General features: G+C 61.1%; 1 protein-coding gene across 2 annotated transcripts; it reads left to right on the top strand.

Moving 5' to 3' along the window:
* Positions 1-4,230: 4,230 nt before the first annotated feature.
* On the top strand, positions 4,231-12,130 carry AMOTL2 (angiomotin like 2). 2 transcript variants are annotated; one of them, XM_027650735.1, is made up of 10 exons: positions 4,231-4,278; positions 5,372-6,159; positions 7,575-7,797; positions 8,300-8,444; positions 8,584-8,676; positions 9,322-9,617; positions 9,724-10,016; positions 10,142-10,353; positions 10,640-10,777; positions 10,956-12,130. In XM_027650735.1, exons 2-10 carry the CDS (start codon positions 5,372-5,374, stop codon positions 11,012-11,014), a joined length of 2,247 nt encoding a protein of 748 aa, XP_027506536.1. In that variant the 5' UTR covers positions 4,231-4,278; the 3' UTR covers positions 11,015-12,130. The 2 variants fall into 2 exon arrangements, with proteins under 2 accessions (XP_027506536.1, XP_027506534.1); XM_027650733.1 differs by having other exon boundaries at positions 10,637-10,777.
* Positions 12,131-12,445: the final 315 nt, after the last annotated feature.

The raw sequence follows: 12,445 nt of genomic DNA, 5'->3' as shown, positions 1-12,445 counted from the left end.
GGGAGGGGGCACGGATCCATCCATCAGCCTGGATGTGCTCCAGAGTCAAGTGGGCAAAGGTGGCCAGTGAGGGGACGCTGCCTGTGGCCACCTGCCAGTGGCACTTTCCTGGGTGGAACTGTGTCACTCCACACTCCCACCGGGCTCTGGGACAGGAGACAGAGCTGCCCCTCTCCCAGAGCCGTGGGGGGTTCCCTGCCAGGTGGGCAGGAAATTGCACCCGGCGCTTTGAATTTCTCTGGAAAGAGAGAAAATTCCTCAGATGTGGCAAAACGACAGCGAGGGGTTTTGCTATGGAAATGAGGAGCCGTGTGTCCCGCAGGGCTGGTGGCTCCTGGGATCTCGCTGGGCTCCACCTTTGTCCTCGCTGGCATTTGCTTGGCGGATGCCGGGGCTGGGTCTCACCGGCGCCGGCAGATCGGGAACAACGAGCCCCCTGCAGGAAACTGGGAAATAAAGGAAAGCAGAGAAGGGCAATTTAACATCCAGGAATGGAAATGACTCAGGGGGGTTAAAATGTGGGGAAGGTGAGGAAGAGGAGGGTCCTGACTCTGTTTTCAGTCATGCTTTTCCCCTCCCCAAATTCCTAAGAAGTGGCTGTGTGAAGGTGCGTGTGGCATCACCTCCCAGGGTGTCGGAGTGATGGAGAACTGTGGCAGAAGTTGCCAGGAGTGGGGATGTGTCCTGGGTTATCCAGGTGCTGGATATGGGATGTCCCAGCTGCAGAAGAGAACTCAGAATAAGGTGTCAGAGAGCAGGGGGAGGAGCAGGAGCCCCCCAACCTTCTGTGATCCTCACCCGGGGTCAGCTCCAGCATACCCTCCAAAAAAGGGGAATCTCAGGCCTCTGATTCTGGGACAGATGTCTGAGGCATGGAGGGGCTGGAGCAATGGAACAAAGTGTGGAGTCATGTCTTGGGGATGGCTGTCCATGGGAATGTCCCCATCAGCCTCTTTGGGATGGGATCAGTCCTGGTCCCCCTATTGCTCCAGCTGTGCCCCCACAGAGGCTGCTTGGGTTTCCCCCCGGATAGGGAGGGATCTTTCCACTCCTTCCTCCACTGAGGAAGAGCTGTATCAGTCACCTGCTCACGAAGCACCAACAAGAGGGAGGGGATTGAGCACAACCAGGAACATCCCAATCCTACCCATGCCCTCCCCAGTCACGTTGAGGAGTGTTCCCCATTGGAGTTTTGGGAATGGAGTTCACCGTGTTGCACAGCAGCACCACGGGCCACACAACCCTACAGGGGGGATCAGGCCTGGGACACCCCAAAATGATGCAGGTTTCAGAGAGAGGACAGGGAAGAGGAGTCAGGCTCAGGCCTGGCAGCTTGTGGGGGCGTGTCCAGGAGGACAAGGATCCCTCTGGCTGGGATGCTGGGAGGAGAGGAAGGGCCGGGGCACTGCCTTGGCTCCCTGCCCATGGGGATGCAGTGTCCTGCTCCCCTTGGGGGCAGCCTGGGGAATCCTGGCACTCGGAAACAGCACTTGTGTGATTCCTTGGACTCCAGCTCTCCTTCCCAGCTGGCTGGACTTTGAATCCAGAGTTTGAGACAGAAGCAGGCACCTGGAGGGAGCTTTGTCGGGAAGATTGCCATGGAGAGGTTTTGGGGCTCAGTGGTCAGGGGACGCTGTCACCACTGTCACCACTGTCACCATCCCCCCGGCACTTGCGCTGAGGCTGCAAACAGCCCCTCCATCCCAGGCACTGCCTGTAACGCCGCACTTATCCAGGCTCGGCACAGCCGAGGCATTTTGGGAGCCGCAGAGACAGCCGAGGTGATCTCATCCCACGGGTATTTTCTTGGCTCATTGTCTCGCTCCAACGCCTCGGCGATAAGGCGCTGAGGTCAGTGGGAGGGTTTGGCATTGCCGAGCCGTGTGTCACCCCACGGAGCCCGGGACACTGGGACACTGGGACACGGCACCTGCGCTTCCCTGGCTCCCGCCGGAGCCCCCAGTCCCTGCCCCACGGCACAGCCCAGCCGGGCCACCCCCAGGATGCTCCCACCCGGGCAGGGGGTCTGCTCGGACAGCCCCCCACAAGCCCCCACTGCTCTCTGTGGGTCCCGCTGGTGTTTCACCTTCTTCAGGGGAAAATGAAAGGGTTGAAGATTTTCTTACCTCCAGCATTAGAGAGAAGAAGAGGAAACTCTTCAGATCACTTTCCAAAGGGTGTTATCAGCCCAGGAGGGGTTTCCTGCTGCCAAAAATAGGGCAGTGTTAAGATAGGAAGGGAAGCAGGATGACGCAGGAATAGATAAGGCCAGTGGATGAGCTGGGAGAGGAACTCTGGCTGGGGGGGAGCGGGGCTGGCTTTGCTGGGGCTTAGGGTGGGAGCCCCATCCTCTTGGGAAGGAGCAGGGCACAGCCACAGCTGGGTCCTTTTGGAGGTGCTGCTGCCAGGCTTGGTATGTCAGAGCAGTGCACCATCCATCCATCCATCCATCCATCCATCCATCCTCCTGGTGCTGGGCCTTGGCCAGCAGTGTTTCCAGATTCTGCATGTTCTTGGGGACACAGAGGTGCCCTGCTCTCCTTCCCACACAAGATTAGACCCTCACTGGGGTTTTGGGACATCCCCCACATCCACAGGATCGGTGCCAATCCCCCCCTCTGAACTTCCATCTGTGAAGATTTGACTTGTCACTGGTAAAACTGGGCTTAAAAATTTGCTTTTTGAGCTTCCAGGTGCTCCTTGTCCTTCCAAGCACCAATTCCATCTTTTTGTGCACCTTCTCTCCACGCTCCCCTGCTACATGCTGGAGATTCCCCCCCCCCCCCCATTTTTTGGGAACAAGCTGTGCCTGCAACTCTGTGCCTGCTATTGCACCCTGGGGCTTTCAGGGGGTGAGACCAGAGTAGGATGGAGCAGCAAAACAAGGAGCCGAGGCTGGAAGCCACCGTGTCCCCCTCCCCAGACCTGCCTCCCGGCTCCGTGCCAGTCGGAAGATTCCGAGTTCCCTCAAAAGAATGGGAGCTTAATGTCCCGGAGCTAATAAGCAATTTTCTCCTGCACCTGCCTCTCCAGCGCCGCCTCCCCTCGGGCCATCTGCCGTCTGGGGGCCTCTGGGCTCTGCACTGGGAGCTGGGGGCAGAGATGGGGCTGGTGTTTCATTGCTTTTGGGGTGGGGGGTGCTCAGTGTCCCCCCAAAGATGAGCTGGGGCCCTTTGAGAGGGGAAGAGGAGTCTGGTCCCTGATGGTTTCCTCCATCCCTGCTTGCCCCTGTGGGTGGCCGAGGCCAAAAGGAGAATCTGAGGCTGGGAAAGTGGCAGGGGGTACCCAAAGGTGCCAAGTATGACAGACGTGAGCTGGCAGGGATGGTTGGATGGGTCCACAGGGAACTGGCATCCCCCAGCCGGGGGGATGTAAAGAGGGGATGCAAGAAGGGGAAATGTGAGGAGGGGAATGCAAGGAAGTGGACATGAGGGGAGATGTGAGGAGGGGGACACAAGGAGGGAGATGTGAGGAGGAGGAATGTGGGGAGGGGGATGTGAAGAGAGGATAAGAGGACAGGGAATGTGAGAAGAGGGATCTGAGTAGAGGGAGTGAGAGGAGGGGGATTGATACGAGGAGGATGCGAGGAGGGGGACATGAGGAGGGAAAATATGAAGAGGTGGACAGAAGAAGGGGGATGAGAGGACGGGGAATGTGAGAGGGGGACATGAGGAAGGCGATGTGAGGATGGGGGACACAAGGAGGGGGGTGTGAGGAGGAGGAATGTGAGGAGGGGGGTGTGAAGAGAGAGTGCAAGGAGGGGAGATGTGAGGAGGGAGGGACGCGAGGAGGGGGGATGTGAGGAGGGGGGATGTAAAGAGGGGGATGTGAGGAGGGGGGATGTAAAGAGGGGGGTGTGAGGAGGGGGGATGTAAAGAGGGGGGTGTGAGGAGGGGGGATGCGAGGAGGGGTCTGTAAGGATAGGGACACGAGGGAGGAGAATGCGAGGAGGAGGAGGAGGGAGGAAAGGGGGGGGCTTTAAGGAGGGGGGACCCGCGGAGGGGGCAGAGCAGATGGGGCGGCAGGTTTGGGGTTGCCCGGCCGCGCAGACAAAGGCCGGGGCAGATTTACGGCCCGGGACAGCTGGCGGGCAGAGCCGCCCCCCCCCGTCCCGCAGCTGCCGCTCCGCGCCCGGCCGGTCCCTGCGCCCGCGGCGGCCCCGGGGCGGAGCGGGGCGGGCCCGGCCCCGCATTCCGGGCATAGCAGCGCCCGGCCCGGCCCCCGCGGCCCCGGGACGCCCAGAGCCGCCGCAGCTCCGCTCCGCTCCGCCATGCCCCGGTGAGTGCCGCCGCCGGGACCCCCCTCCGGCACAGGGAACCCCCCGAACGGGACAGGGACCCCCTCCCTGGACCGAGATCTCCCCGGGAAAAGGACGCCCTATGGCATAGGGAACCCCCCAGCCGGGATCCAGACACCCCCCCCGACCGGGATACCCCCGGTCGGGACCGGGACCCCCTGGCACCGGGAATCACCCGACCGGCGGTGGGACCCCCCGGGACTGGGGAACCCCCCGGCACCGGGATTCACCGACCGGGATCGGGACCCCCCCCGGACCGGGATTCCCCTAGCTGGGATCGAGACTCCCCCCGGCACTGAGAACCCCCCAGCTGGGATCCTCCCCGGGACCAGGATCCTTCCCAGTAAAAGGACGCCCCCCGGTCCGGGACCGTCCTCCCCGGGACTGGAACACCCCCCGGGACCGGGGGCCCCCCCCCGGGATCGGGACTCTGCCCCCGGAGCAGGATTCCCCCAACCGGGACCGAGACCCCTCCCGGCACCGAGAGCCCCTCACTCGGGATCGGGACCCCCGCCGGCATCTAGAGCCCCCGGAAAAAGGATTCCCCCCAGCACTGGGATCCCCCCTCGGCATCGTGATGCCCCCAGGCACCGGGAGATCCGGGGGGATCCCAGGAGCCCCCTGGACCAGGACCCTGCCCGAGACTGGGACACCCCTCGCAGGTCCAGGACCTCCATGTCCTGTGTCCGGAGGGCGTAGTGGGGGGGTCCTTCCCCCCTCCCGGTGGCTCCGTGGCTGGTCCCGTGGGGCCACTTCCCCCATTCCTGGGCCAGCGCTGGTCCCAGATCCGTGGGAATCCAGCCCCGGAGTTAGCCCTGACTCCCGAACTGGCTCCGGCTTCAGAGCTATTCCCAGTCCCAGTCCCGGTCCCAGCTCCGGCCATGGGAGCACTGAGAGCACCAGTCCTCAGCCACCCCACCGCGGAGGCTGCTCCGCGCTCCCACGGCCGCCACGGGCTCCCACCCCTTCAGCACGTCCCGGCCGGATTCCTGGCAAACAATCCCACGTCCATCGGGATCCGCGCCGTGTCCTGCCCCGGCTGCTTCCCAACAATCCCGTTTTTCCGTCTTGCAGATGTCCCAGTTGCTGCTGAGGTCCCCCGGGACGTCCCCGTCGGGTGGAAACGTGGCTCTGCCGCCGGCACGGACGGACATGAGGACGGCGGAGGACTCGAACGGGACGGTGCTGCACCGGCTGATCCAGGAGCAGCTGCGCTATGGGAACCTCACGGAGAACCGCACGCTGCTGGCCATCCAGCAGCAGGCCCTGCGCGGCGGCGGGGCCGGGAGCCCCCGCTCCTCCCTGGAGAGCCTCAGCCCCGAGGAGAGCCAGATGGTGCAGCAATCCACGCGGCAGGAGCCGCAGGGCCAGGAGCACCACTCCGACCACGTCTACTTGGAGAACAGCGTCTATCGGCTCTGCCCGCCCAAGGGCGAGGAGCTCCCCACCTACGAGGAGGCCAAGGCGCATTCCCAGTTCTACGCCTCGCAGCGGGGAGCGGCCGGCGCCGGGATTCGGGGGGAAAACCCCCCTCGCGGGGCCGAGAGCGGGGCCCGGCGCCCCGATGAGGGGCTGAAGGACCTGAAGCACGGCCACGTGCGGTCGCTGAGCGAGCGGCTCATGCGGATGTCGCTGGAGCGGAACGGGGCCAAGGCGCAGAGCCCCATCAGCGCTTCCCACAGCTTCCCGCAGCTCTCCCGGCACCACCAGCTCGGCGCCCTGCGCGGGCAGCACCCCGAGGGCACGGAGCCGCGGGGACCCCCCCCGGAGTATCCCTACGTCATCCCTTCCCAGGACGCTTACCTGGCCGAGCCCCGCCCCTGCTCCCGGGAAGGTCCTGGATTCCAGCATCCCGAAATCAGGTAAACTGCGGCCCCTGGGACACGCTTTTGGATGCCTGCCAGGAATGTCCGAGGATGGATGCTTGGAATCTGTGGGACGCAGAGAGCAATGGGGAGCCTGGGCCAGCCGCTCTCCTCCTCACCAGCTCAGCCTGTGGGGATCTGCTGGGACCCCTCTGCTGGGACCCCTCTGCTGGGACCCCTCTAGTCCATTCCTCTTCCCAGTTTCCCCAGCACGGTTGGGTTTTTCCAACCGGTGATAAAAATCCCACTCCCTCTGCAGACCCTTCCCCCTCCCTGTGCACCAGGAGGAATTTGGGGGTAATTTAGGAGCTGGAACCAGTTCAGGAAACAGCTAAATGTGGAATAGGCATGGGGAAGGGTGGAAGGCAGATGTACTCCCTGTTCTGTGGAATCCCACCCCATGGTCCTGAGCTGGGAATGTCCCTGTAACACCGCTGTCTGCTGGGATTGCTGCCGAGCAGAAGCTGGGCTGGTGCCGGGTGATTCATGGTCCTTTGGGCAGCTCAACGCCTCTGGCAAAGCCCCAGGTTGACTATGAGATGGACACAGAGAGGTCTGGGGGGCCAGGCATCGCTTGGAATTTGAGGAGGGCCTGGAAACAACCTCTTCCACTGTGGAAAATGATGGGAAGAAGGGAATTGGAGGCTTGATGGAAGGACACGCTGCTCCCAGCCCCGCTGACCTATCCAGGCAGAGTGTGATAGCATCTCCAGCAGGAAAACCTTCTCCTTCCAGGGAACAAAGAGGGGAAGGGGAGCCGCGAGGAAGATGTATTTATTCTTCCTTGCTCCTATATCATCCCACAGGAATGCAGGCCCTTGGCGAGCAGCCCGCGGGGGAGCGGAGCGGGGCCGGGCCGTGCACAGCCACCCTGCCCAGGGCATTCCAGGCGGGATGTCAAGGAATTCAGGGCAGTGGCATAAGGGGTGGCCAGGCTGAGCTGGACCCTCTGAATACAGAGAGGATGAATCCATAGTTTGGCAGTAAGGAGCTGTGCCAGGAGCCCTTGTTTTGCCCAGAAAACAAGGAAAAAGGGGCAACGCTGCTGGCTTCCAAGGTGCATCCTATGCGTGGCTGTCTGCAACATTCCCAGGAATAGGGGGGCCTGGGAGCCCAGCCAGACCCACTGGCCAGGTCCTGGAGGGGTCAGGTCAAGGCATCCCTGCCAGAAGGGATTTGTGGTTAGAAAGCAAGTGCTTCCCAGGTCTAAAAAGCAAGATAGGCACTTCCCAGAGCCTCCCTCCTCCTTTGGGGGCACCGGCACCAGTTGGTGGGGTGCCAGTGGTTGGAGTTGACGATCTTGGAGGTCTTTTCCAACTTTAACGAGTCCATGGTTCTGTGCTGGACTTGCGGTCGGCTCTCCCGTTCCCCCAAACCTTGACCACCCCTTGTCCCTCCCTCCCTCCCCGCAGGGTGCTACCCACCCCGGTCCCAGCCGCGTTCCTGCCGCTGTGCCCGGGCGCGCTGGGTCCGGCGGGCGTGGAGGCCCTGGTGAGCGCCCAGGCGGTGTCAGCCGGGAGCCGCCTGGCCCGGGCGGACGCGGTGCTGCGGGAGAACGAGAGGCTGCAGCGGGAGAGCGAGAAGCTGCGGCGGGAGCTGGAGAGCTGTGCCGAGAAGGCGAGCCGCATCCAGAAGGTGAGGGGACGGTGGCAGCCCTGTGTCCCCCCTGCCTTGGGGGACACTCGGCCAGCTGCTGTGAAAATTCACCCCCTTTAGAGATTTAATCCCTTCTCCTCCTCCCTCCGGCGCGTTGTTCCCCTCGGAGCAGCTGCGGCGCGGCAGCCGGGACTGGGGAGAAGGAGCCCATTCTCCGGTGACCCCCTCCCTCCGCCTGTCCCCCCCATCCCGGCCGCCACAGAAAGCCCTTTGTGCAGCCAAGTACAAGGGGCGGCTGTTCCCCGTGGCAGGGCTACGGCGGAGCCAAAATCTGCAGAGAGCCTCTTCCACAAGAAAAAAGGCAGAAAACGTCAGCTTTAACCCCCAAAGCGTGTTCTAGGGGTTTTGTGAGGTCCTGTGTGCTGAGCTCCTCTGGCAGCTCAGGTTGGGCTGAGCACCCCGGGCAAGCTTTGCAGCATCTCCCTTTCCTTTCCTCATTCCATGAATATCTAACCCTGACCTGTCCCTTCCTCCACCCCAGCTGGAGAGTGAGATCCAGCGCATCTCGGAGGATTATGAAAACCTCGTGAAGGCGTCTTCCAAGCGGGAAGCCTTGGAGAAAGCCATGAGGAACAAGAGAGACAGTGAGATGCGGCGGCTCCAGGACTTCAACCGGGACCTGAAAGGTGAGGGACCCTCCATGTCCCCATCCCTGTGGGCTCTCTATGTCCCATGGGTGTTTCCATGGGAAACCCAGCTTTTTGTAGTTCCTCCGGCCAAAATCTTGTATTTAAATCTTAATTGGGTTTAATTGTTTTGGACCAGAGCGGTTGGAATCGGCGAACAAGCAGCTGGCCAGCAAGGCCCAGGAAAGCCAGGAGAGCAACCAAGGCAGTGTGGCCAAACTGCTGGCACAGAGTAAGTCCCGGGGGACACCCATCCTTGTCTGGCTGCCTATGGCATCTGTGAGTGGGACAGAGGGGCTCGGCTGGAGGGGGAGGAGGAGGCAGGTGGTGGGTGGCAGCTCTCGCCCTTCCCCAGGGAGGATGGAGCAGCTCTTGGCGCTGGACTCGAGCCATTAATCCCGCCGGCCGGCCGACGGCGTGACCCGCATTCCCCACATTCCTGCCGCTGTGCTGGCTCTTCCAGCACCAAGCCCGCACTCCCGCCCCACACCAGCCCGGCCATTCTCTCCCTCCTCCCTCCTGCACCTCGCAGCTGCGCCAGCCTGGACTGTTTTTTTGGGGAAAATATACCTAAATCATTATTTTAACAGAGAGACATGGTGTTAGTGGGAGGAATTGCATCCCCTTCCCTAAAGTGGCTGGATTCACGCTGGGCAGGTTTCACCCTTCCCGAGCCAAAATTTAGGCTGGAATGTGGCAAGTGGAGGCTTTTGTCCATCTGCCCAAGTGCCTGGGCAGCCTCTGGCCCCCATGTGGTAGGTGATCTTGGGGGAGGGGTGGCATGGCTGGATTTTGGGGAGGAAAGAACCCCTGCAGAGCTTCCTGGGCCAGCCTTAGGGAAGCAAAACCTCTGACATTTGGGGGGGTTCTCTTTCAGGCTACGAGCACCAGCAGGAGAAGGAAAAGCTGGAGCGGGAGGTGTCCCTGCTGCGCAGTGCCAACGAGGACCAGCGGCGGCGGGCAGAGCTGCTGGAGCAGGCGCTGGGCAGTGCCCAGGCGCGGGCGGCCAAGGCCGAGGCCGAGCTCCGGAAGAAACGAGCCTACGTGGAGAAGGTGGAGCGGCTGCAGGCAGCCCTGGGGCAGCTCCAGGCCGCATGTGAGAAGCGGGAGCAGCTGGAGCTGCGGCTCCGCACCCGCCTGGAGCAGGAGCTGAAGATGCTGCGGGCTCAGCAGGTGGGTGCTGGTGACCTACAGTGGGTGCCGGCGAGGCAAGGGTGGGTGCTGCGTCCTCCCAGCACCTCCTCACCCTCATTTTGGGCTGTTTCTTGGGCTGCTGCAGAGGCAGGCAGGCGCCACAGGCGGGGGGACGCCGGAGCTGAGCGCCCACATGCTGTCAGAGCAGCTGAGGGAGAAGGAGGAGAAGATCCTGGCGCTGGAGGCCGACATGACCAAGTGGGAGCAGAAGTACCTGGAGGAGTGCACCATGAGGCAGTTCGCCATGGACGCCGCGGCCACAGCGGCCGCCCAGCGGGACACCACCCTCATCAGCCACTCCCCGCGGCATTCCCCCAACAGCAGCTTCAACGAGGACCTTCTCCTGGCCAGCCACAAGCACCAGGAGATGGAGAACAGGTACTCCCATCTGGCTGGAGGAATTTTGCCCCCATCAAGCTCGTGCTGTGGTCTGGTCGGGTGGTGCTGCGTCCTCCTCTCCCCATCCGGCTCCTCTCCCAGCTTCTGCCTGTTCTCCTCTCCAGGTTGAAAGCCCTCCATGCCCAAATTCTGGAGAAGGATGCTGTTATCAAGGTCCTGCAGCAGCGCTCACGGAGGGACCCCAGCAAAGCCCTGCAGGGCTCCCTGCGGCCGGCCAAATCCGTGCCCTCCATCTTCGCCGCCTCGGCCGCCCCGAGCTGGCCGGGGGCTGGCCAGAGTGACCGCTCCACTGAGGGCAGCTCCCGGGGCAGCACAGGTAAATATGGACACCTGCCTGCCAGCAGTTCCCCCTGCGGTTTTGGAGTTGTAGAGCTTGGGGAGGGGGGATTTCTCCAGGAGCAGCCAGAGGAGCCAGCAACTGTAGAATTGCAGAATCATGGAATGATTTGGGTTGGAAGGGACCTTATAGCTCATCTCATTCCACCACCCTGCCATGAGTAGGGACACTTTCCACTAGACCAGGTTGCTCCAAGCCCTGTCCAACCTGGCTTTGGACACTTGAATCCCTTGCCTTGAATCCCTAATGGTGTCTCCTCCAACAGGAAAAGCCAGTGCCGAAGGAGCGGGAGCTCCTGCTGCCCTTCCCTTGCCCTCCCACTCCAAGCATGGCAGCAAGGATGGCAGCACACAGACAGACGGGGCTGGGAGCAGCAACCAGGGCGAGGGCACCAGAGTGCTGGGTAAGTCTCCCTGGGTGACATGGGATGGGGACTTGGGATGCTCCAGCACAGGGCTTAGAGTTCCCAAGATGGGCTTTGCCTGAGCGTTGGTGATTTTTTAAGGCATTTTAAAGGCCCTAGTTGAGTTTGGAGGGGTTGAATCCCTGCGAATCCCTGTTAATCCCTTCTTTCCCTGCAGAGAGCTCAGCCGCTGCCAGAGCCCCGGATCTGTCTGACATGGTGGAAATCCTGATTTAAGGCCCCTCTGCCCTTCCTGCCGGCACCTCGGGATGGAGAAGCCTGTGGGAAGGGGAGGCCAAGCCTGGAGCTCAGCGGTGTCCCCGTGGCCCGTCCCAGCAGTGACCCCCATGCGTGGGAGGGTCCCTGTCCCCCCTCGGTGCCCACACGGGTCCCCGGCTGCGCGGGGCGTGCTGGACCCTGGGGACCCCGCGGTGGTAGCTTAAAATACACCTCGTCAGCTCCATCCCCATCCTGGCTCCATCCGCATCCCAGCTCCCACCTCTGGGTCTTGGCCATCTGCACCCACCCAGGAGCTTGGCCTCTGACAGGAAAATCCCTCCCTGTTTGCCCGAACTGTTCTCACAAGCTGATGTCTCCGCACGAGGGCAGAGCCAGGAGAGGGAATCCTTGTCCTCCATGGGTCCCATCGACCACCCGGATCCACGTGGCCAAGCCAAGAGCCAGGAGCTCCAAACTTCCATCACCTGCATCCTGCCTCTGGGGTTTGTGACAGGGTGACAGTGAAACAAAACACGATCATGGAGGGAATGAAAGGTGGAGGAGAAAGCAGAGGTGCAGGGCTCCGTGGGAAGCGAGGATGCTGAAGGAGGCAGTGGGATGTGCCACCCCTCTCCTGCCTGCATCCGCTGGCTACTGGCAGCTGGCTTTGCCCGTAGCCAGCACCGACATCCAGCTCCTTAGAGCCTCCCATCCTTGCCCTTCATGTATATATATATATTTTTCTCTATTTCTTCCTCCTTTCAACGTGTGCATTTGCTGGCCAACTGCATTTTTTATTTTTCTCTCCCCAGACACGTAAAAAATGCGTTCGGTTCTTGTGCATTGTTTACAAAGTGGAAAAGAAGCAAAAAGTTATGAAAGAGGAGAAAAAAAAAAACAACCCCCCACAACTTAATATATTTTATATTAATATTGGTATTTCTTTTTAAGTATTTTTTCGTGCTGTGAACTTTTTTTTCCTGCCAAAGACGACAAGTTCTCGTTTGTGCGTTTTAAGTTATCTTTAAGTATTTAAACGTAAACCTGGCTGTTTCGTTACGCCGCCCTATACCGAGATTGCTGTAGCATTCCACTTGGTATAATGATATTTTAATAAAAAAACCCAAATATTGACCCCTGCATACTCTTTTTTCCATGCGATGGGGAGAGATGGAGGTTCCGGCTGGGGAAAGGGGGGCTGGGGGTGGTGACCCCCTGGTTCAAATGTCCTTCCCAGCTCTCCAAGAAGAGGTTTGGGGTGAAGCTGCTTGGGAGAGGGGAAAAAATCCTCAGGAGCATGTCTGTATTTCCCAAAATCCCATTGGGATCCCATTCCCCCCATACTTCGTGGGGAAAAAGATGGAGTTGCCAAGAAATGTTGCTGTAGTTTCCTTCCTGCCCTTGCATCCCTGCATCCCTGTGTTTTTGACTCCTGCATCCCTGTGACCC

The sequence above is a fragment of the Corapipo altera genome, unplaced genomic scaffold (genome assembly GCF_003945725.1).
Source record: "Corapipo altera isolate COAL_440 unplaced genomic scaffold, ASM394572v1 54, whole genome shotgun sequence".
Classification (NCBI taxonomy): Eukaryota; Metazoa; Chordata; class Aves; order Passeriformes; family Pipridae; genus Corapipo; species Corapipo altera.
Note: the sequence above shows the minus strand (reverse complement) of the source record. Positions and strands in the feature narration are given on the sequence as shown.